The 23,010-nt window shown below is 43.3% G+C and overlaps 1 protein-coding gene and 1 long non-coding RNA gene across 3 annotated transcripts in view; both read right to left on the bottom strand.

Moving 5' to 3' along the window:
• Positions 1 to 2,175: 2,175 nt before the first annotated feature.
• LOC122431326 (coiled-coil domain-containing protein 90B, mitochondrial-like) lies at positions 2,176 to 3,627 on the bottom strand. Of its 2 annotated transcripts, XM_043452602.1 has the most exons (3): positions 3,508 to 3,525; positions 3,014 to 3,283; positions 2,176 to 2,873 (listed from the first exon to the last, which is right to left on the bottom strand). In XM_043452602.1, the coding sequence occupies exons 2-3, from the start codon at positions 3,260 to 3,262 to the stop codon at positions 2,703 to 2,705; spliced, it is 420 nt and encodes a 139-aa protein (XP_043308537.1). In that variant the 5' UTR covers positions 3,263 to 3,283; positions 3,508 to 3,525; the 3' UTR covers positions 2,176 to 2,702. The 2 variants fall into 2 exon arrangements, with proteins under 2 accessions (XP_043308537.1, XP_043308536.1); XM_043452601.1 differs by having other exon boundaries at positions 3,014 to 3,627.
• Positions 3,628 to 5,258: 1,631 nt separating this feature from the next.
• LOC122430826 overlaps positions 5,259 to 23,010 on the bottom strand; it is a 102,409-nt gene continuing 84,657 nt past the window's right edge. Inside the window, exon 5 of the long non-coding RNA XR_006266387.1 lies at positions 5,259 to 5,421. This is a non-coding gene — a long non-coding RNA (uncharacterized LOC122430826). The remainder of the gene's footprint in view (positions 5,422 to 23,010) is intronic.

Raw genomic sequence — 23,010 nt, 5'->3', positions numbered from 1 at the left:
GGGGCTTCCCAGGTGGCGCTCGAGTGGCAAAGAATTCACCTGCCAATTCAGGAGACCCAGGAGATGCCAGTTCGATCCTTAGGTCGGAAAGAGCCTCTGGAGAAGGAAATGGCAATCCACTCCAGTATTCTTGCCTGGAGAATCCCATGGACAGAGGAGTGGGCTACAGTCCGTGGGGTCGCAAAGAGTCAGATATGACTGAGCGGCTGAGCACACACACACACACACACACACACACACACACACACACACCCTACTATAGTCTGGTCTCCTTGACTGGACCCTGCCTGCTAGAACTATTATCTCCATTTGACAGATGAGGACACAAAATCTGGAGAAGCCAAATAACTCACTGAAGTGAGCCAGGACTTTTTTGGTGGGCAGTGGAGGAGGGGACAGATTTTAATCCAGGTTCCAGAGGCCATGGTGGTCACCGGGACACAAAGGGCTCACATTTAGGAAGTGAGCCTGGCCTAGTGTGGTCAGACACTCCATGGACAGTTATGATCTGCCCTGCAGTCATCATCTTCATCCTTACTCTCAGCCTCGCAGCGTACTGGACATGAGCGCAGGGGTGGGCGCGATAAATGCCCTCAGAACTGAACTGATTTGCCTGAATGTTGCTGTTCAGTCACTCTGTTGAGTTGGACTCTTTGCGACCCCATGGGCTGCAGCACGCCAGGCTTCCCGGTCCTCCACTATCTCCTGGAGTTTGCTCAAACTCGTGTCCATTGAGTCGCTGATGCCATCCAACCATCTCACCCTCCTGTCTCCCCCTTCTTCACCTGAATAGGGAAGGACGAAGTGGCACAGACGGGCCATGAAGCCTTTGTGTCCGATCCCTCCGCGCCCCTCCTCTAGAGCCGTTTCCAGGGTAACCATCGCTCCCTCTCCTCCTATCCCTCGCTCCACCTCCCTGCCACCCTCCCCCTGTCCCTTTAAGTGGGAATAATCAGTTCTCTGACATTCCATCGCGAGGAGAAATGAAGAGAGTAATTTGGTTGGGTAGCAGAAGAAAACATGTGTCTTATCCCTCTATGCACTGCATTCTGTTTCTCTATTCCTCTGTTGCATTGCCATAATTTAGTGATGGCTAATTTTAACAAGAGAGGAACATCTTTGAAGTAACCACATTTCCAACAGAGGTGGCCGCCAGATCCAGTGATGCCTGCATACTGTTATCACAAAAACATTTCGAAATCTTTATTTATAAACCCATTCAACCTTCTATTCAAGCAGCTGTTGTACCAAACATAATTGCTTCCAGAGAGAAGGAAATAACATACTGCCTTTCTTTCTCATCAGACTCCCCGCCTGATTCTCATTTAGTTCCGCCCTAATCCTGAACAGGCTTGTTCCCCTTCCCGGCCTAACCGATGGGCCAGCCTTTACTTCTACGGTTTGGTTTGGGCACAGACAATTTATAATCCATTTCATACGCGCCCTCACTTCCGTCCTGTAACAGGAATGCCAAAAGAAAAATGTTCTCGATCAGCGACCAGAAAGAGCACGAATACCCAGCACTTCTTGCGTCTCCTCTAGGCCTCTGGCTTTCCCAGAGGCTGTTTTGGAAAATCTGTCTTCTGCCCCTGCTGAACCTTCTGCTCAATCCCTCCGTCCTCTGAGAGCCACCACGGCCATCCTCCGCTTCTGCTCCTGGCCCCTCGGCCTCTTCTCTCCTTACACACAAGTTAGACAAAAAGGCAACTATTGGGAAAAGGCAGGATGCGGAAACAGAAGCTCAGGGCAGCCGCTGCTGGGCTGAGCAGCTGAGAAGGGGGACGAAACCTGCGAGGTCAGGGCGGCGCGGCAGGGCCGGGCGGGCTCTTTGTCTGCGTTGTGACCGCCCATCTGACCCTCTCGGGCATCGCCCCGGCCCCCGCCAGCCCCCGCCGGCCCCCCCGCTTGGCCAGCTCAGCTTCTTCCCTTTTTCACCTGCGCGCTTGTTAAACCCTAATGAGCTAGCCTCCTGCTTCCTCATTGACTTTGCAACCGTCCTGACACACTTCTGGGATGGGGAGGAATTCGTGGTTTCCCCTGCTGACCATCTTATTTCTCAGGGGAATAAACATCAGCAACTTTCTGGAGGAATCCTGGGGGTCTCAGGGGCGTTCCAGTTATTTTTGCTTTCAGTGTTTTCCAAGTAGATGTTTTCTTTTCTTTTTTTTTTTATTATTTTAAAATTTATTGTTTTAGTTCATTACCAAAAAAACCTAACTCTAGCTATATGATAAGTTGCTTTTAAAATCCAAACAACTTTGTTATTGTATATATTTTATATAAAAAGGTAATTGTGCAGTAGCTATCACAGAGTTGAATACAGTTAACAAGCATGTGGGCTTGGGAACAGCTTTCAGATTTGCAACAGATATGAAAGAAATCCTATGATTTACAGTCCTTCAAGTAAACATAAGAAAAGTCTAGTTCAGTTTCTATGAGCTATCAAAAGCATAAAGACAAAAGCCCTATCTCAAATCTATCAAGTTTTGAATGGCCTCTTTCAACATAATAAAGACATACATGAAAAAGACAAAATATACCTTCCATTCTAAAATATTTCCTTTTAGTCCATATGTACTTTAAATAATCGTGTATTCAGTTCCTACTATAACTTTCAATGTTCAGAGTAAATCCATCCAGGCAGTGTTCCAACAGTCAAAGCAGCAGGAGTAGGAGCATGCATAACTACAGCAGTTTCACTGTTATTTCCAGAGTCGATAAAATCCCAATGCTATTGCCAGGCAAGTAAACACTGAGGCTGCAAGATAACGAATTGTCTCAAGCTTATTGGATTCCATCAGAGTTTTTAAAGAAGCAATTTCAGTGTCAATTTTGTTACCAGTCTCTGAAATAATACCTCTGGTTTTGGTATCCTGTAGTAGTTATGAGGAAATGACGGGCTGCATAGGGCCAGCTTGTTCAAGTCCAGACTTACAAAGTGATACCCGTGAGGGTAGCTACATAAGGCATGACAGCTGTACGAAAACAGAGGAACTGTTACCCAGTAGCTTACATTTCTGGTAAATTCTGTGGTTGCTTCCATAAGTTTCTTTTCTTGATCTGTAAACATATCTGTTACTCTGCTCCTTTCTAGGTTGATATCCAATTTGTTATCTGCTCTGATTCGACTAGTTTCATTTATCAGTTGTTGTTTAACTTGTTCTAATTCAATTTTCATTTTCTGGTTCTCTGCTCGCAGATTTGCAAATTCACTTTTCTCTAGGATGACCATGTCTTTTCTGATGGAGTCCAAATGAGCCATTAGCTGTTGTACTGTTTTTTCCTGCTGAGCTTGAGTGACCATCTCCTTATAGATAGTATCAAGGCTGACATTTGATAAAGTGGTTAATGCTGATACAATTGTTTCTGCTTGTGCTTTGTCAAATCCATGAGCTTCCAAGTCCAGAACCAATGCATGTGTATCAAAAGTTAATTTCCTTTGTTCTAACGGAGTTATGTCCACTCGCCTCATATCATATCCTTCCTTGGTTGTGGTGGTGAAGAAATCTCTCCGCAGGGCCGGCGAAAAACGCCCACAGGGGCTCGGAACCCGGCGGCCTCCGCCACCTTCACAACGCAAGAGCGGCCGAACCCAGCGGCCCCACATTTCACGGGTTTTCCCTAGATGTTTTCTTTAGGCACATAATTGGTGAGAGTGACAGGCCTCATCAATTCCTCCAGAGGAGTGATAAGCTTCTCTTCGGCTCCTTATCGGTTCAATTGGCTTTTGTTCTCTCTTCCCACCAGCTTTAACCGCTCAGCCCCTCCCCTCGGCTCTTATTCAGCCTCAAATCCCCCTGCGGAATTCACTGAGCCTTTCTTTCCCCAAAGAGATGTAATTTGTTTCCTTTGTGGATGCACAGGTTAGCGCTGGGATGGTTTCTTCTTGCCCTGGTGTTAGCTGTGTCATCGGGCAGCCTACAGAGCAAGCATTCAGGGGGCTGGGAAACCAGATGTGCGTTCTGACCAAAGGGTCAGGGTTTCCCCCCTCCAAGTCACACCAGTTGTTCTCCATAGGCCACTCGTTATCAGGACTAGGCTGCTTCTCAGAGCAGGTGCATTTAGTTCTTCTCAGCTTAAATTGGGCTTGGTTTCAAATCTAAGATTGGCTTGCAAAGGTCCAAGTGGAGAATGATCCAGTCGTTATCTGGGTGATATGGACGGGAGAGGCACCTTTTTTGCTTTTCAGGCATCAGAATTAGTTACACATCGTTTTATGCTTTTGCAGGCTTAACCCCGCTGTTTCAAAGGAGGTTTTGAGATTTGAGCTCCATCAACCTGTTATGTAATACTTTAATTTGCACAGTAAAATAAGGGATAGAAACTTCGGTCACCGTTTCAGATTTTTGCTGCTATGAATATCCCGTTCTTTGGGCAGTACTGAGAGCCTTCTCTTTGGAGTCAAATACATTTGGGATTGAGCCCCCACTTTGTCACTCACTAGCTGTGTGATCTTGGGAGATTTACTTGATCTTGCTGAACCTCAATTTCCTTATCTTTAAAATGAGGATGATAATCATAGTATCTAAGTCATAAAGTGGCTGTGAGGATTAAATACCTGGTCCACAGGAAATCTGCAATAAATAGTAATTATTGCTCTTTCAATGCTTCCTCTGCCTTCCCACAGAACAATTCTGGGTACATCATAATTGCTGAATAAACATCGGTTAAATTGCACCTGACTGAATTTTCAAAGATCCAGCTTTCAGTGAGTCGCTGTGAAATATTGGTACATCTCCAAGGTGGATGAGGCCCAGAGGAGGGGCTGAATGTTCAATGAGTTTTAGCTGTATTTTAATTATCGTAGAAAACACATACACAGAGTATGAACCTTTTAAATACTGTTAAAATCGGTGTCGTGTGAACATTCCCTGGGCCCCCCTCTCATGTTGCAGGTAAGGTCACTCGCATCACTGGCCTATAGTTTGCTAGCTCTGTCTCCCTCTACCTATCAAATGCCAGGACCTCAGCTCACCCCAGCTTTGTGCTTACCTAGGATTCCGTCCAGCAGCGAGGCAGGTTTCAGAATCTGAACCACACCGAGGCTCTCCCTTTTGGCTGCTCCCCTTCTGCTCTGGGGCTGCGGCCGCGGGTTTGTGTCCCCACGAGGCTGCAACTCTGCTCAGACCCTGCCGAGGGACTCTGACCACTGTAACTTCTGGGGTGGCTTTCCTGGCTGATGCCACTTCAGACCCCTCTGTTTCTACCTGTCCAGGCATGTCTGTGGTCTCCCACCTTTTCTCTTCGGCTGGAGACTCTTCTAGAGCCTGGCTCTCTTGGTGGTGGCAGGGGAAGATTGAGATGAAGGTCTAGGACACCTCTCGCCATGGTGCTTTCAGATGTACCGTCTCCTTGGAAGAGCAGAGATCCCTGGCAGACTCAGTTAACACACTCTCTCCTCATCTCAGCGCACAGATGGTCCTGGGGGGAGACAGGGCAAAGTGGATTTCAGGACAAACCTACCTGGACTCTGTCTGACCCTCTGCTTCATCCTATCCAGGCTCCTAATTCCAGCCTATCCTGGAAACTGTCTTTAACAGTTTTTCTAGAAGAATGGCATTTTCTCTATCTGTATTGAAGCTTCAGTAGGTCCACTTGGTTTAATGCGCGTGCACACACACACATACGCATATATATATCAGTTGTAATACATATTAATTGTTGTCTAGTTGCTAAGCCATGTCCAACTCTTTTGTGACCCCATAGACTGTAGCCCACCAGGCTCCTCTGTCCATGGAATTCTTCAGGCAAGAATACTGGAGTGAGTTGCCATTTCCTTCTCCAGGGGATCTTCCCAACCCAGGGATCAAACCTTGGTCTCTTGCATTGCCGGAAGATTCTTTACCATCTGAGCCACCAGGGAAGCCCTCAGTTATAATCAGGCTCAAGTGTTTCTTCACAAGGCTCCAAGGCCACATGCAAATCAGCTATGTATCCAGACAGTGATTCAAATGTCCATAGCATCCTGTCACATTTAAGACATTTGCTGGCATACAGAGGACTAACCTCCAATAGGAGGTATGTAAATTCAATAGAATTGCCCTCAAATCTAAGCTCTTACCCAATCCAGACGCCTTGCCACTTATTTGTTTTTTAAATGTTTGCTTTAACAAGATGTGTGTAACAGAAGTGAAGGGAGGAACTGGAATTTCTTTACAAATCAAGAGAATTACCAAGGTTGAGTTGGGAGCTTTCTAAAACTCCTGGTAACTACAGAGTACATGAAATGACAGAACTCTCACATTGGCAGGGACCTTAGGGATCATCCAGGTTTTACAATAAATCAGTGATGGTGTCAAGACATTTTGCTCACTGAGAAGAGATTTCTGGATGCAAGAAGACACTTAACATCCCTGCCTGGGACATCTAATGAAATAAAGAAAATGCTCTCATTTGAGGAAGAAAACCATTCCTTATGATGAAAAAAGAATGCTCATACTCAGCAGCCTTCTTTTTCCACTTTTATCAAGCCTCAGGTTTCAGAAAGGAAATTTCTCCTTTAGAAGAAGAAAGTGAGAGACGATGGATAAATAATCCACATGCTGAGCACTGGAGCTCTCACAGAGAGAAAGTTCAAGGCAATTAGACTCCAAGTCGGGAAATTTTTGATCTAATCTCAAGTTCCGGCTAGCTCTAACCAAGCCAAGAAAATGAAAATTCTGGAGAGACTAATAATTGATTGATAATGGATGAGAATGAGTCGAGAGGATATCAAATTGGAACAGTATGTTTACATTTCTCTGGTCTTGCTTACTAGCCAATATACTGTACAACAGGATATTGAGTGGGATTTTTGTTATTATGTCAAGATTTCAGCTAAAGCCCTGACCTAAGGACAATAGGTAGTTCCCCATATTCTGTAAAGAAACCAAGAAACCATTAGACACGGCCTCCAGGAGCGCTCCAAGAGTCCAAATGGATCCTCCAGCCATCACCCCCACTGGCAGAAGACGAAAGCCCAGCACTCTTGTTGATGGTTGGCAAGAAAGAAGGCTCCCAGGGGAGCACACCTGGAGATGAGCACTGCTTCGAGATGGCAGGCTAGCATCTCCACCTCTGGCCAGAGGCTTAGTGAGCAGCCTGTCTCAGTGGCTCATGAGTGACCCTGAGACATGGCCCTAGGGAGATGGGACATTCTGTAGCCAGAGGCGGCCTAAAGCAGTCCGTGATGGTGAGAGAGGAGAGAGATCAGCTGCGTGGTGGCGTGACCTCCATTCTTCACACTGGCTAGGATGAGATTACTTGTTTATTTTTTTGGAGTATAATTGCTTAACAATGTTTTGTTAGTTTCTGCTGTACAATGAAGTGAATCTGCTGGACGTATATATATATATATCCCCCCGTCTTGAGCCTCCCATCCATCCACATCTTACCCACCTAGGTCATCACAGAGCACCGAGCTGAGCCTGTGTTATATAGCAGCCTTCCACTAGTTACCTATTTTCCACACGGTAGTATATATAATGGAGAAGGAAATGGCAACCCACTCCAGCGTTCTTGCCTGGAGAATCCCAGGGATGGCGGAGCTGGTGGGCTGCCATCTATGGGGTCGCACAGAGTTGGACATGACTGAAGCGACTTAGCAGTGGCAGCAGTATGTATATAAACATAAACATCAGTGCTATTCTCCCAATTCATCCTGCCCTCCCCTTCCCCCCGCCACTACCCCACCCCGTGTCCAAATGTCCGTTCTCTGCCTCTCTATTCCTGCCCTGCAAATAGGTTCACGGGATGAAATTCTTGAAGGCCAAGGAGACAGGACAAGAAGTAGCTGGGCCTGAGTCACTTGAGGGTGTAAGGCCCCTGAGGGTGGCTGGTTCATGGGAGGGGACTGGGGCAGAAAGAGGCCGTGGTGTTCCCCACTATGCCAGGAACTGGGCAGGGAGTCACGGAGGTCAGCCAGGAGCTGACCTAAGGCAGTTCGCCACAAGGGCGTCCGAGAAAACCTGCTCCCGCGTCTGCTTATGCTGCCAGCTTTGGGACACGTGCCACACAGACTGCTTCAGTAGCCTTGAGAGAGCTACAAAGAACACACGCTAAATGTGAGCGCTTGCTCCTGTATAAGTGTCTTCGGACCGCCATAACACAATACTATAAACTTGGTGGCTTAAAGCGAGGGGACTGGATTCTTTCACAATTCTGGAGGCCAGACATCTGAAATCAAGGTGTCAGCAGGGCTACGGTCCAAAGGCTGTAAGGGAACAATCTGTTCCTTGCCACTTCCAGCTTCAGAAGGCTCCAGGTGTTCCCTGGCGTGTGGCTACATCACTACAGTCTGGCTGTGGTCATGCGGCTGCTACAGCTGCTGTGTTTTCTGATAAGGATCAGTCATTGAGTTTAGGGATGCATAACCCTAAACCTGCATAACCCACGACAATTCCATCTCAAGATCCTTAACTTAGGGACTTCCCTCGTGGTCCAGTGGTTAAGAATCCATCTGTCAATGCAGGAGACGTGGGCTCGATCCCCACGAAGCCCGTGAATCACAACTGCTGAGCTCGCTTGCAGCAAGCACTGAAGCCCCTGCACTCAGAACCCGGGCTCTGCAACAAGCGAAGCCCCTGCTCACTGCAGCGACAGGGACCCGCACAGTCATAAATAAAACACGCAAACAAATAAACAATTTTTAAAAGATCCTTAACTTTATGACACCTGGAAAAATCCCAAATAAGTTCATAATCACAGGATCTGGGGATCAAGACATGGACATATTTTTGAGGCAATTACTCAACCCACTACATTTCTTGTCCGCCTTTCCTCCTCCAAGCAGGTAGGGACCAGAAATTTCAAGGTGAGGTGGAAGGGGAGGGAAGCATAGACTATATACACCTTTTTCTTCCCTAGAGATCTTCCACTGCATGTGAAACAGGCCCAAGCTGGGAGAAGAATCTTTGAAGTGAATGTGAGGTTGAAATTTGAAATTGTACCTTACTAAATGTCCACTGGGCTTCCCAGGTGGTGTTAGCAGTAAAGAACCCACCTGCCAATGCAGGTAGATGTAAAAGACAAGGGTTCGATCCCTGAGTTGGGAAGACCCCCTGGAGGAGAGGGCTTGGCAACCCACTCCAGTATTCTTGCCTGGAGAATCCATGGACAGAGGAGCCTGGCAGGCTGCAGTCTAGAGGGTTGCAAAGGGTCAGACATGACTGAAGTGACTTAGCATGCACACAAACTTCCATTACTGCAAAGTAACTTTGAAGTTTTGAGACCCACCTGAGATTTCTCAAGGGTTTTGAAAAGGGGACCTGACCAAATATAACCAAAGGCTCTGATGAGAAGGGAGAAAATCGGTATTTCCTGTTGGATTCCACTGAAATCAGCATATTCCATAAAGTGTTTACACTAATATTAGTTAATAGTTTATGCTTTTCTATTATAAGGTCTCTGAGTCTTTTTTTTTTTTTTAATAAGAAAAGTACAATTTAGAGGTGAAGTGTGCTAATATCTGTTCTCAGTAAGTATCACATTAAGAACGAACCAGTTGTTTGGGACAAATATCCATGGAAACCCAAACTATAAAATTACACTTAATGTCAATCTCTGAGGCAAGAAGTGTGAGGACAAACAGTTCTCCTACTAACAAATTTTTCACCCACCTACCTGACCACCAACTCCAGATGTGGACTGATCAGGAAAGTACAGTGAGACTATCATCTACCCCATCCATCAAATTTCTAATAATGCAGCCTGGAGCCTGCGTGCTAAGTCACTTTAGTCGTGTCTGACTCTTTGCAACCCTGTGGACTGTAGCCTGCAGGCTCCTCTGTCCCTGGGGTTCTCCAGGCAAGAATACTGGAGTGGGTTGCCATGCCCTCCTCCCGGGGAATCTTCCCAACCCAGGGATCAAACCTGCATCTCTGTAAGTCTCCTGCATTGGCAAGTGGGTTCTTTAGCTCTAGCGCCACCTGGGAAGCCCAATGCAACCTCATATCACTTGACATTTATAGGAGCTCTGCCACAGTGCTGGCTAGATTGAGTAGTTGTTAATGGAAATCCCAAGGTCAAATGAACAGCTAAAGAGGCAATTGTCTACTTGAACAACTGGTTTTTTTGAAATGACAGAAAATTTCTAACCTTAATACCATCCATTCTTTCATGCCTTTTAACTGTAATTTTGCTCATTTCAGCTGTCTTTAGCTTGTTGCAATCTTTATGATGTTGACTTTGTTACTCAAGTGTTAGGTCTTGCTCATCGTTTTGCATCACGTACAAATTGGTAAACCAGCATTCTGGGGTTTTCATTAACAGGAACTTCGGGACAGGGTATACTTCTGTGGTTAGTCAGTGGAGACGGCTGGTCTAGTATTCAGTCAGTTATAAGGTCAACACTCAGAAGCCTACCTTTATTTTTGCAACACTGAACTTAGATGAAGAGAAGCACCAATAAAATAAGAACATATAAAAATCAATAAGGGAAAAATTCCATGATAAACCTGAACTCAATCACATTCTGCCCAATAACCTCCTGCTTCTGCCTCAATAGTTACTGGTCTGCAAAGTTAGAATTCATGTTCAGTCTAATGACTTTCAAAAAGTTAAGGTAAAACGAAAACACCTGGTTGAATTCATTTCAATAAAATGTGAAAACCCAAAAGGATCCATTTAATCCTGAATTAACTAGAAATATCAGTTGTCCAGTTACCACTGTTCTTTGAGTTTTGGTATAATCAACCTATTCTTTTTTTCTTAAGTGATAGTTGAGGTTGCAATGGGAAAGCAGACAGAGTTTAGTAAGACAAAGAACGAACAAAAGAGAAGGGCAGTCACAGAATTAAGAGATGAAGCAGCTCTGGAGCACAGGCATCTAGCATGCAGTTCTCGGACCAAACACCATTCCTCTGATAGAGAACATCAGCCGAAACAAAGAATGCTCCTTAATTAGATGACGCACTTGAACTAGAAAGCTGGAGTTCTGTAACTACCCCGTCTGGGTCTCCCCCTGCATAGAAATGTCACCCTAGCATTCTTTAATTTATTAATCACTGGGAAGAAAAGTGAATGCTCTTATCTAACTTGGGCTTAATTACATTAATACTACATCATGATACCAGGGCATTAAGATGGATCAGTGAGGGACATCCCCGGTGGTCCAGTGGCTGAGACTCTGCATTCCCAGTGCAGGGGGCCTGGGTTCAATCCTTGGTCAGGGAACTAGATCCTGTATGCCTGCTAAAGATCCCACACACCTCAAGGAAGGTGGAAGATCCCACATGCCACAACTAAGACCTGGCACAGACAAATATAAGTGAATAAATAAACATTTTTTTAAAAGATGGATTATTGAGTACAGGAAATAATGATTTGGATTAAGCATTCCTATACACATGACTCACAGCACAATTTCATTCAGTAATCTATGCCAGGCATGGACCATCTTGACTCACTATTGTCAGTAGGGAAGCATCACACAGACAGATGAAAATTCCCGGTGCCTCTGCCCTGGACGTCCCGACAGTGCCTGGGATCCTGCCCCATGGAGCCTTTTCCGGACAGCGTGGTTCCTTGGGGAGCTCGAGGCAGATTTGCTCATGACCCTGTCTGACTCACAGGGCTAGTACGTGGTGAGTCTCAACAAGCCCAAGCCATGGTAAAACAGAAAAGATGAGCTTAAAATGACTCTTGACTTCGTTGGTTGCCCCAGTGGAATGCAGGGCATGTTTTCTATGCCTAAAAATCATAGAAAACAGTGTCCTCGTTATAAAATTAAAACAGTTACTTGGTTTTTAGAATATTACAAAAGCCTAGGAAGAAACTAAAGCTCAGGATTAAAACCAAGTCTTAACACTGGATATATTTAACCCAAGTTTATCAATCATAATGGAATTACAGCTTGTTTATTTCTTGCAGCAAGTATAAACATCAGTCTTTGGTGACAGGAGTGTTTGAAAGCTAACAAATACATGTTTGTGTGTGATGTAGAAATGATATATAAACAAGTTATATGTTATTTCTATTTTTTGTAATTGGCTTTGTTGTAGGTATAACTTTTATTAACAGGCCAAAGTAGTAGATACCATAGGAACAGGCATAAGAGGCAGAATAGGAAATATGTATTTTTCTTTGCTTTGGCAATAATAATTAGCCATGTAAATTAGTCAAAAACAGGTATACTGGAAAATGTGTTTCATGGAGTTTCTTCTCCAGGTCAGAGGTACCAGGGAGCATCAGTTCTGGTCTCTGCTACCAGGTAACTGAGGACTGAAGCTCTGAATTGCACTAGCAGAGATCTCATCTTCCACTTTTGTTGCTTGTGTTCATGTTACCTCCTATGCAACACTCCTTACTCATCACTGTCTAAATCACAGATATTTTGCAAAGCCTGGTTCAAACACTTCCTTATTCTCCAAGCTTTGCTTAGTACATCTTTCTTCTCCAAACTCCCATCACTCAAGGTCACGGTCTGCACTACAAGTGGGTGATTTCCCAAACCTTGATCCCCAAAGACCCTTTTCCCTTCTATGAATGCCACCTTTTGAACAGGGTCATCTCCCAAGTAAACAATATTTCTTAAGAAAAAAAGCTCATCTATTCAATCAGGGCTCTTTGCTTGGGGAGTTGCTGTGTAACACTCAATAATGTCATTTTAATTGAGTATTATGAATTGCATAATCACATGAGTCACTGTCACGGTTGCAGCACTAATTATAATAATGAGGGAGAAGTGAAGTCAGCAGTTAGTGGCCTACCTCCAGCCGTTGGGCTATACTTAGTGTCCAAGGTCATGCCTGTTCTGGATATGTCCCAGTGGACTGCTGAAACCACCAGACCTATGGCTATAAAGACATGTCATCAACTGACTGCATCCTAAAAATTCCAACATTGTCATCAACAAGCAATCTAAGCTACCGGTGAGCAGAGCAGTGTTAATGCAGGGTTGGGAATACTGCAGTTGAAAGAAACTTGACCTTTTATTTTAGCTGGTGTGACACGCTTTTGCTTTCTTCATAGCTTTCCTTAATTCTGAAAAGAGCTTTTAAACTTTCAGCTTTAATGCCTAAAACTCCTAAGGTTCTGGGGAGGCTAAAGTGAGAATGAGGAACCTAAGCCTCTCTGATTCTTTTACCGAACTTCAGTTGCATTCAACATGACTGTAACTTCAAAAGTTCTGCTCCAGGAACACACCGATCATAGCTGACTATCCACAATGTCAAACAGGAGCTATGCAAGGGAAAGTTTAGAATCAACTACCATGTCCTGTCTTTCCAAACGCACACTTGACTAAACTTGGAAGGAACACTTCTTAGCTTCAGTCTCCTAGAAATAACCTTTAAAGGGAGAATTATAAGGGTATAATGAACTGTAGTCCTACTGTGTGCTAGGTACGTGATATTCAATATCTCTATTCCAACCAATAGCTTTGCATAGTAGGTTTTATTGTCTCAATCTAATGTATATGGTGCTGGGAGGGATTGGGGGCAGGAGGAGAAGGGGATGACAGAGGATGAGATGGCTGGATGGCATCACCGACTCGATGGGCATGAGTTTGAGTAAACTCCGGGAGTTGGTGATGGACAGGGAGGCCTGGTGTGCTGCGATTCATGGGGTCGCAAAGAGTCAGACACGACTGAGTGACTGAACCAACTAACTAATGTATATGGATTTATATTTTTGCACAGCCAATTTTTTCCTCTTTAAACATGGTACCCTTCTTCTGTTCAAACTTTCCTTTGACACTGGCTATCCACAGGGTAAAGTTATTACAACAGAAATGAAAAGAATTGAAAGAATACAGTTCTTGGCTTTCAAGTCTAAACAATAGACTTAGGAGAACACTTTCAAAATGAATTTGACCACAATAGAAAAGACACACATTCTTGGGTTAAGAGTCTAAAAGAAAGAAAAACTAGGGGCCCCTAATTTTATTCTTTTAAAAACAACTGTGCTGTTTCTAGTTCATTGCTATATCTAGAGTATAGCCTAAGGAGCCCCAACTGAAGAGCTGGGCTATCTTTCAGTGTCCCTCTTCTTTGGAGGTCCTTGAACTCTAATTCTTGTCTTTCAGGTGATAAGACACTAGGCGGGGCTTATCTAGGCTTCTCAGCCTCCTATCAGCTGCTTTCTGTTTGGGACCACTTGAAGTGAAGTTGCTCAGTCGTGTACGACTCTTTGCGACCCCAAGGACTGTAGCCTATCAGGCTACTTCATCCATGGGGTTTCCCAGGCAAAAGTACTGGAGTGGGTTGCCATTTCCTTCTCCAGGGGATCTTCCCGACCCAGGGATCGAACCTGGGTCTCCCGCATTGCAGGCAGATGCTTTACCGTCTGAGCCAACAGTGGAAACAGTTAGGACCTGGTGAATGACTCAAGGGTTCACTTCTTTGCACGTCCCTTCCTTCGAGGTTCTCAGCCTCTTGAGTGCTGCACGCTTTGGTGTCTTAGTCAGTTTGAGATGCTGTAACAAATGTACCATTGACTGGGTGGCTTAAGCAACAAACATTATTTCTCATGGTTCTGGAGCTGGGAAGCCCAAGATCAGGGTGCCAGAATGGCTGGGTTCTTGGTGAAAGCTTTCTTCCTGGTTCATAGATGGCCATCTGCTCGTTGTATCCTCTCACCGCAGAGAGAGAGAAAACTCTCCCATCCCATCACAAAGCCTCCACTCTCATGTCCTAATTGCCTCCCAAACACCAGCTCTGAATATCACCGCATAGGGGATTAGGGTTTCAACATACACATTTGGGTGGGGGGTGGGGCGGCGCAGAACACACACGTGTAGTCCACAGTGCTCGCTTGCGAAACTTGACTCTGCTTTTTGAATGCTGTCTCCCTAAGACTGTCAAGCCTCTGCTCAGTTGCTGCTTTCTGCCTGATTCCCACTCACACCTTTTCGCATCTCACTGCTTGGCATGAGCGAGCGCTGCAAAGGGAAAGCGGCTTGACCAGGACTGCGGCACACGCGCAGAGTCTGCGTGCCCCTCCGTGCTCTTCGGGACGCAGCAGCGTGTTCGGCCTTGGGCTGCGATCCGTGTGGGCAGCACTCGTTGCTGACAGGCCCGAGCGACCTGGTAGTCTAGACTTCCCTTTAGAGAGGGAAGGCACAGTAGCGGACAATGCCCAAGGACCATTGTCCTGTGCCTGCCCCAAGCATACACTACTAAGAGTGATCTCCTTAAATCCACTCCCACTCCCAGGAGAAAAAATGAAGAGGAGAGGGGGTAGAAGCCTTCCACTGACTGTAATTCAGTTTTCATCATCTCATCAGGCAGAATAGGGACTTAAGACATTAGGTTAAGTTCAGTATAGAAAAAGAAAGACAATTATGCATTTTTTGCATATCTGAGTTTGTAGTCCATGGAGATCATTAATACCGTAAATATTGCTCTGTGACTTGCTTAATTATATATCATATAAAATTCCCCAGACAATATATGTAGACCTGTCTTTTTCCTTTCATATTTGCATAGTAGTACCTTGTAAGGTTGAATATAATTTATTGCATGCTACCTTTAATGGGTAACTAAAAGATTTTTCATTGTTTATATACTAAACTATTAATATGTTAACATTTTCTCATGTTTTTATCATTGAATGACAAAAACCATAGACGTGGAAGTACCAATTTAAAATATATCCACATTAAAAACATTAATAGATGCTGCCCAATTACTTTCTGCAAAGTTATAGCAATTTATATTTTCATCACTGGTATACATACATACGTCCTTTTTTGCACACTCACAAAACACTGATGCTATCAGTCTCATTATTTTTGTTAATCAAATAGGAAACAACAGTGCTTCATCATTGTGTTAATTTTTTCTTTCCTGACCACTAGTGAGGGTGAGAATCTTTTACATTTTTTTTATTTTACATTTTTATTGTCTAGTTATAATTCCTTTTCTGTAAACTATTTGTTTCATTGATCCAAAGTTTCATGAATCTTTTTCTTAATAATTATCTCTAGCAATTTACAGTCATTCTTTTACTGTATGTCTATTAATCCCTTTTCTGCCACATGATACTTCTAATAGCTAATATTTATTGAGTGCTTATTTTGCCAGCTGTGGAACTAAATGCTTTAAGATATTATCTTACTCAAGCTTTATAAAAACCTCATGTTATTACTACACTCGCTAGAATGGCTAAAATAAAAACCACTGACAATACCAAATGTTGGTGAAGAGGCGTGACAGAGCTCATTCATTGCTGTGGGGGATACAACAAAGACAACCACTTTGGGAAACAGTTTGACAGTTTCTTATAAAATTAAACATATGCTTATTATATGAACAAGCAATCATACTCTGTGTTTATCCATGATAAATAAAAACATATGTCTACAAATATATTTACTTGAATGTTCAAACTGAAAAGAACCGAGATATGGTTTTGACTGTGGTTTTATCAGATGTTTCCATTTCTAAAAGCTTTTTTAACTTGAACAGTGCACTCCTATTTTGTTTGGTACGTAAGAATTTATAGCAGTGATACATTGCTTTCACCATTCAAAGTATCGTGTTCTGTCTTATTGAATATTTTACTCCAAATTCCACTTTATCTGATATTAATTTTGACTGTTTACTGTTGTTTAGTTTTCTTATCTCTGGTACATTTTTCAGTGTTTCTCTGACAAGGGTAATAGGAAGCTGGTATTCATAGATGCTCAGTTATCAACTGTTTGTAACAAATACCTGTTTCGATTGGTTATTTCCCATGCCAAATTAGTTAACTATTTAAAAAGTCATTTGGAGGACATCTTTGTTTTCTTCTGTTTCTTATAAATAGCTAAATGGACAGAATTTTAACTTGTCTCCCAATATGTGACCCTTTGACTTTTGATGGGATACTTTCATTTGTTAAATTTATTATTATAACTGATGTTTAGTTTTATTCTTTCCATTATATTTTACCGACGCTATTTATTATACCTTGTTTTCATTGCTTCTCTGTTTTCTTCATTCTGTTAGTTTAAGTTTTAAAAACCTTTTTTTCATCTTTTCTGTTATTTAATATGGGAGTTGTAGGTTTTTGATAATGGTTAACTTTCTATTTTTAGTCATATTAAACCTAATTTTTTAATTGATAAAAATATATATTATTGTCCGAATCAAAAGTAGACAGCTTATATGCTCTGGCTTCCCTACTCTTATTCCCCGAAAAGTGAAAGTGTTAGTTGCTCGGTCTTTGCGACCCCATGGACAAGGCTCCTCTGTCCATGGGGTTCTCCAGGCAAGAATACTGGAGTGGGTAGTCTTTCTCTTCTCCAGGGGATCTTCCCAACCCAGAGATCAAACCTGGGTCTCCCACATTGCAGGCAGACTCTTTACCATCTGAGCCACAGGGAAGCCCTTATTCCCTTGCTCTCACCAAGATGAAACCTGGCATATGCTTCTCATTTCCCCATGTTATAAGCTCTCCATCTCACTGTCAAAAGTTCTTGAGATAAATTACAATTTATTTCAAAGCCACAAACAAGTTTTTCTTTATAGCTGTATTTTCCGTATCAAGTTCCTTCTTGTCGCTCCCCATTGTTATTGCTGTTGTTCAGTCTCTCCATCACGTCTGACTCTTTGTGACCCCACGGACTGCAGCACACCGGTCTTCCCTGTTTGTCACCATCTCCCAGAGCATGCTCAAACTCATGTCCATCGAGTCGGTGATGCCATCCAACCATCTCATCCTCTGTCATCCCCTTCTCCTCCCACCTTCAATCTTTCCCAGCATCAGGGTCTTTTCCAATGAGCCAGCTCTCCGCATCAGGTGGTCAAAGTATTGGAGTTTCAGCTTCAGCATCAGTCCTTCCAATGAACATTCAGGACTGATCTCCTTTAGGATGGACTGGTTGGATCTCCTTGCAGTCTAACGGACTCTCAAGAGTCTTCTCCAACACCACAGTTCAAAAGCATCAATTCTTTGGCGATCAGCTTTCTTTATAGTCCAACTCTCCCATCCATACATGACTACTGGAAAAACCATAGCTTTGATTAGACAAACCTTTGTAGGCAAAGTAATGTCTCTGCTTTTTAACATGCTGTCTAGGTTGGTCATAGCTTTTCTTCCAAGGAACAAGCATCTTTTAATTTCATGGCTGTCGTCACCATCTGCAGTGATTTTGGAGCCCAAGAAAGTAGTCTGTCACTGTTTTCCATTGTTTCCCATTTATTTGTCATGAAGTAACGGGATTGGATGCCATGATCTTTGTTTTTTTAATGTTGAGCTTTAAGCCAGCTTTTTCACTCTCCTCTTTCAGTTTCATCAAGAGGCTCTTTAGTTCCTCTTCACTTTCTGCCATAAGGGTGGTGTCATCTGCATATCTGAGGTTATTGATATTTCTCCCAGCAATCTTGATTCCAGCTCATACTTCATCCAGCCCAGCATTTCTCATGATGTACTCTGCATATAAGTTAAATAAGTAGGGTGACAACATACAGCCTTGACGTACTCCTTTCCAATAATTTGGAACCAGTCCATTTTTCCATGTCCGGTGCTAACTATTGCTTCTTGACCTGCATACAGGTTTCTCAAGAAGCAGGTAAAACAGTCTGTTATTCCCATCTCTTTAAGAATTTTTCAGTTTGTTGTGATCCACAGTCAAAGACTTTAGTGTAGTCAATGAAGCAGAAATAAATTACATTTTACCAAACCCTACCAAGAATTAGCTATTACAAAATTTTAACAGATAAGTTACTTATTTCTTTTTGCTTATTCTTTCCTCAGTTCTGGTGTCATTTGATAGTCAACTGCCTTGAATATTTCTAGAGTAATTTCCTTAGTAATTGGACATACATTGTACACAATTGCATGTGGTGGACCACTGAAATTTCTGCTGATCCAACATCCCTTTTCCCTTTTTATAGTTATAGAGCTCTGCCTCCTTGTGACAAATCCATTTCATTGATATAGGTAAAGCCCACTCCACCTAACCCTTCAACTTCCCTGGAAAAGGGATGTGACCCAAATCCTGGGCTCTTTCTTCAAGACACATTAGAGAGCGCCACTCCTCTTTGAGGATCTCTAAACTTATAGAAAGTGAGTCAAGCTGTTGGTGGCTTCCTGCCACCAACATATAGAGATGATGAAATCAAGAGATGGTGAAACGGAACCCAGATGACGTCACTGATCTATGACTGAAGTCTCCCAATGGAACGGAAATAGATCAGCTGAGTTTCTGTCAGTTCCAACCAGGATTTGGATTAATACAGATTAAACAGGTGATATACCTTCTTAATCATTGCATGACTAAGAAACTTGTTCTTAACAACCGTAGGCTTTCTAGGTGACACCTTGGTAAAGAATCTACCTGCCAATGCAGAAGACTTGGGTTCCATTCCTGGGTTGGGAAGATCTCCCAGAGAAGGAAATGGCAACCCACTCTAGTATTCTTGCCTGGGAAATCTCATGGGCAGAGGAACCTAGCAGGCTACAGTCCATGGAATCAAAAAGAGTCCAACACAACTTAGTCACTGAGCAGGAGCACAACTTAACAATCACAATTGTAGGATATAATCCTTTTGTCTAAGCTATCTGTGAACTTTGTTCTACTAGCTACTAGATGTTGCAAATGAGAAGTCCAACCCCAATCTAACTTTCATTTGCAATTCACCTTTAGAATCTGTAGTCTGAAGTCTCATTGACTTCTATCCTCCAACAAAACATGCCAAGATTTTGTTATTAGCATGCAGAATTTTACTGAAATAACAACCTACCAATGAATGTAAAATGAAATTTTAATTTTTGCAGTAACTTTTTAGTAGTTTATCCAACAATACAAACATATGTTTTGCCACAGTTCATAATGAGTGTCTGGACAGATGAGGAGAGGAATTGCTACCTGAAGAGGTTATGGAAAGGCTTGTGAAGAGGATGGAGTTTGAGCTGAGATGGATGAAAGAAAGTGAAGTCACTCAGTCTGTCCAACTCTTTGCAACCCCGTGGACTGTAGCCCGCCAGGCTCCTCTGTCCATGGGATTCTCCAGGCAAGAATACTGGAGTGGGTTGTCATTTCCTTCTCCAAATGAGATGGATGAGACTTCAATAAATAGACAGTAGTAGGTGGAATAAACTTCCTTGGTGACTCAGCAGTAAAGAATCCACCTACCAACATAGGAGATGCAGGTTCCATCCCTGGGTGGGGAAGATCCTCTGGAGAAGGGAATGGCAACCCACTCCAGTATTCTTTTCTGGGAAATCCCATGGACAGGGGAGCCTGGCAGGCTGCAGTCCATGGGGTTGTAAAGAGTCAGGCATGACTTAGCAACTAAACAAACATCAACAAGTAAGTAGTATATTCCCATGAGAAGTTAGGCATGAACAGATCCAGTCCAAACTTTGAAGAGTGTTTAGAAAATGGAAAGGAGGCTGTTGGAATTGAGTGAAGAAACCCTGTAAGAAAATATTCTGGACTCAGACAGTAAAGGCCCAGGGATGCCAAGCTGAGGAGACTGAGGGTTACTTTTATCTGTTGAGGGCAGCCTGGGAAGGTTCGCGGCGGGGAGTGGAAAGAGGATCACTGATGGGAGCCGTCTCTCTGACTCAGGAGAGAGTCAGGGAAGCCTGTGTGTGGCCGTGGCTGGGAGACAGGGGCCTAGGCCCTCCACAGCCTTAGCCAAATTAAGTGCAGCCCAGGGTTTGGGGGAGTTCAACTGCTAACTCTGTTTTGACTTCATGGAAGACCAGAGTAATAAAGATAGTGGTAAAGACAGCCCCTGGGCATGAACTTGCAACTAAGTGACAGGTTGGAAGCCTGGGAATGAATTGTTTTTATAAAACCTCCATTTGCTTGATCATTGCACAGTAAATCATGTAAGTTAGCAATAATAGTTTCCTATTGTAACAAGTTCATTCGCGCTTCCATAAATTCTTGTTTAAAAGCTTAGATGTGGAATTTGGCAAGTCCACAGATCTGTATTAGGGTTCAAGATTCCTAACATTTTCACTGTTTATGCATAACAATCTCAGGTTTCCGGGATGCAGAATGAAAAATATAGTTGCATAAAATGGAAACTCAGTAACCTTCATATCAGAACTTCTATTTATTCAAATGTATGCCTTAATGCTTGCAGCCTCTGGTAAAAGGAGTGATGTATTGCTACTTTACATCCACCCATTCATTATTTACTGAAGACTTTCTTTGTGAAAGGTACTATGCTAGAATTTACATACAGTCCTCAATCCTTTGAATAATGCTTTGGGTTGGGTGGTGTTATCTCCATCTTACAGATGAGAAATCCGAGGTTGAGGTAACCATTTGTTAGCAGAGTTTTCTCTGTCTCTCTCTCAGCCTCTCTCTCTCCCCTTGTGGAACTGAGCCCACATCTACAGGAGCTGGCCTCTGGAAGCTATTTTGGGGCAGAATCTTGCCTCCCTTGTCATTTTTTATTGGCACCACCAGGGAACACATGGTGCCAACGGATGGGACCATCCGCTGCCATGACTTCACAGCAAATAGACGGGGAAACGATGGAAACAGCAACAGACTTTATTTTCTTGGGCTCTAAAATCACCGCAGATGGTGACTGCAGCCATGAAATTAAAAGACGCTTGCTCCTTGGAATAAAGGCTATGACCAACCTAGACAGCATATTAAAAAGCAGAGACATTACTTTGCCTACAAAGGTCCGAAGAGTCAGAGCTATGGTTTTTCCAATAGTCTTGTATGGATGTGAGAGTTGGAACATAAAGAAAGCTTTGGAACTGTGGTGTTGGAGAAGACTGTTAAGAGCCCCTTGGACTACAAGGAGAGCAAATCAGTCATTCGTAAAGGAAATCAGTCCTGAATAATCACTGGAAGGACTGATGCTGAAGCTGAAGCTCCAATACTTTGGCCACCTGATGGGAAGAGCTGACTCATTAGAAAAGACCCTGATGCTGGGAAAGATTGAAGGCAGGAGGTGAAGGGGATGACAGAGGATGAGATGGTTGGATGGCATCACCAACTCAATGGACATGAGTTTGAGCAAACTCTGGGAGTTGATGATGGACAGGGAGGCCTGGCGTGCTGCAGTACATGGGGTCACAGAGAGTTGGACATGACTGAGCAACTGAACTGAATTGAGTGAACATGTGACCCAAAGCTGAGCTGATCACATTCTTTCTCCTAGAAATTTGAAAATGGAATTCAGAGACTACAAGACCTTGCTTGTGGCTGGAACACATAGACTTGACAGCCATGGGGAAGCAGATTCCAACGAGATGTTTAGAGAATCCCAGGAGGCACAGAAAACAAGGATGAAGCTGCTGCAAGAGAGAAGCAGAGATGAGAAGTAGAGAGATAGACGATAGCCTTCCAGTTCTTAATTTCCTTCCCTTCTTGAGCTCTAGCTATATTTCTTCCCATAATTTCCATAAGATACCCCTATGTCCTTATAATAAACCTTTTTTTTTTAGCATAAACTAGCTCAGGCTTATATTTGTTACTTTCAATTAAAGAGTTTTAATTAATACAGCCAGCATATGACAAAATTTGAACCCAAGTAACATTCCAGGCAATGTTTATAGCCACTATACTATATTTCCTCTCTAGGCAAAGAATTGCTTAACTCTGTATAGCAATTGGACAGTATGTTAATTCTGGGCAAAGACATGAGGGTCATGCTGATGACTACTTACCGTCAATTCATTTCAATGGTAAAGGAAGGATTTCATCAACTTATGCACCAAGTCATATACAGATGTAAAGAGGCAAGACATCCGACAAAGTTTTGGTGGTGAGATCATTGGCTTCTCCAGATCGCTTTGCTGCATCAACAGTCACTCTCATCATCATTATCATCATTATGTTCAACAAACTAGGCTATATAGGACCACATGCCTTGGAAGGTTTCCAAATATTTTGCAAATCACCTATTTTTAGATCACTGACATGCAGTGATTTCAGGGACTATGGAAAACCTGCTTCCTCTTCCTCCTGGGCACAGAGTTTTATTACATCTCCCAGGCACCCTTGAAGTTAGTGTGGCCATAAGACCCAGCTCTAACCAATGGAATGCTAATAGAAGTGATCTGAACTACTTGCAGGCCTGGCCCATAAAAACACCTAACTGTGCTTTTTCTCCCAAGTCCATGATCTTG

This window comes from Cervus canadensis, chromosome 29 (genome assembly GCF_019320065.1).
Source record: "Cervus canadensis isolate Bull #8, Minnesota chromosome 29, ASM1932006v1, whole genome shotgun sequence".
Taxonomy (NCBI): Eukaryota; Metazoa; Chordata; class Mammalia; order Artiodactyla; family Cervidae; genus Cervus; species Cervus canadensis.
This window is presented reverse-complemented; position numbering and strand designations above follow the sequence as displayed.

Excerpts from the sequence above, each read along its gene's own strand:
- LOC122431326 (XM_043452601.1), bottom strand. The coding sequence starts at position 3,607 with ATGTGGGGCCGCTGGGTTCGGCCGCTCTTGCGTTGTGAAGGTGGCGGA. Across the intron at positions 2,874-3,013 it reads CCACAGAATTTACCAGAAAT|GATACCAAAACCAGAGGTAT; the intron begins GTAAGCTACTGG and ends TAACTACTACAG.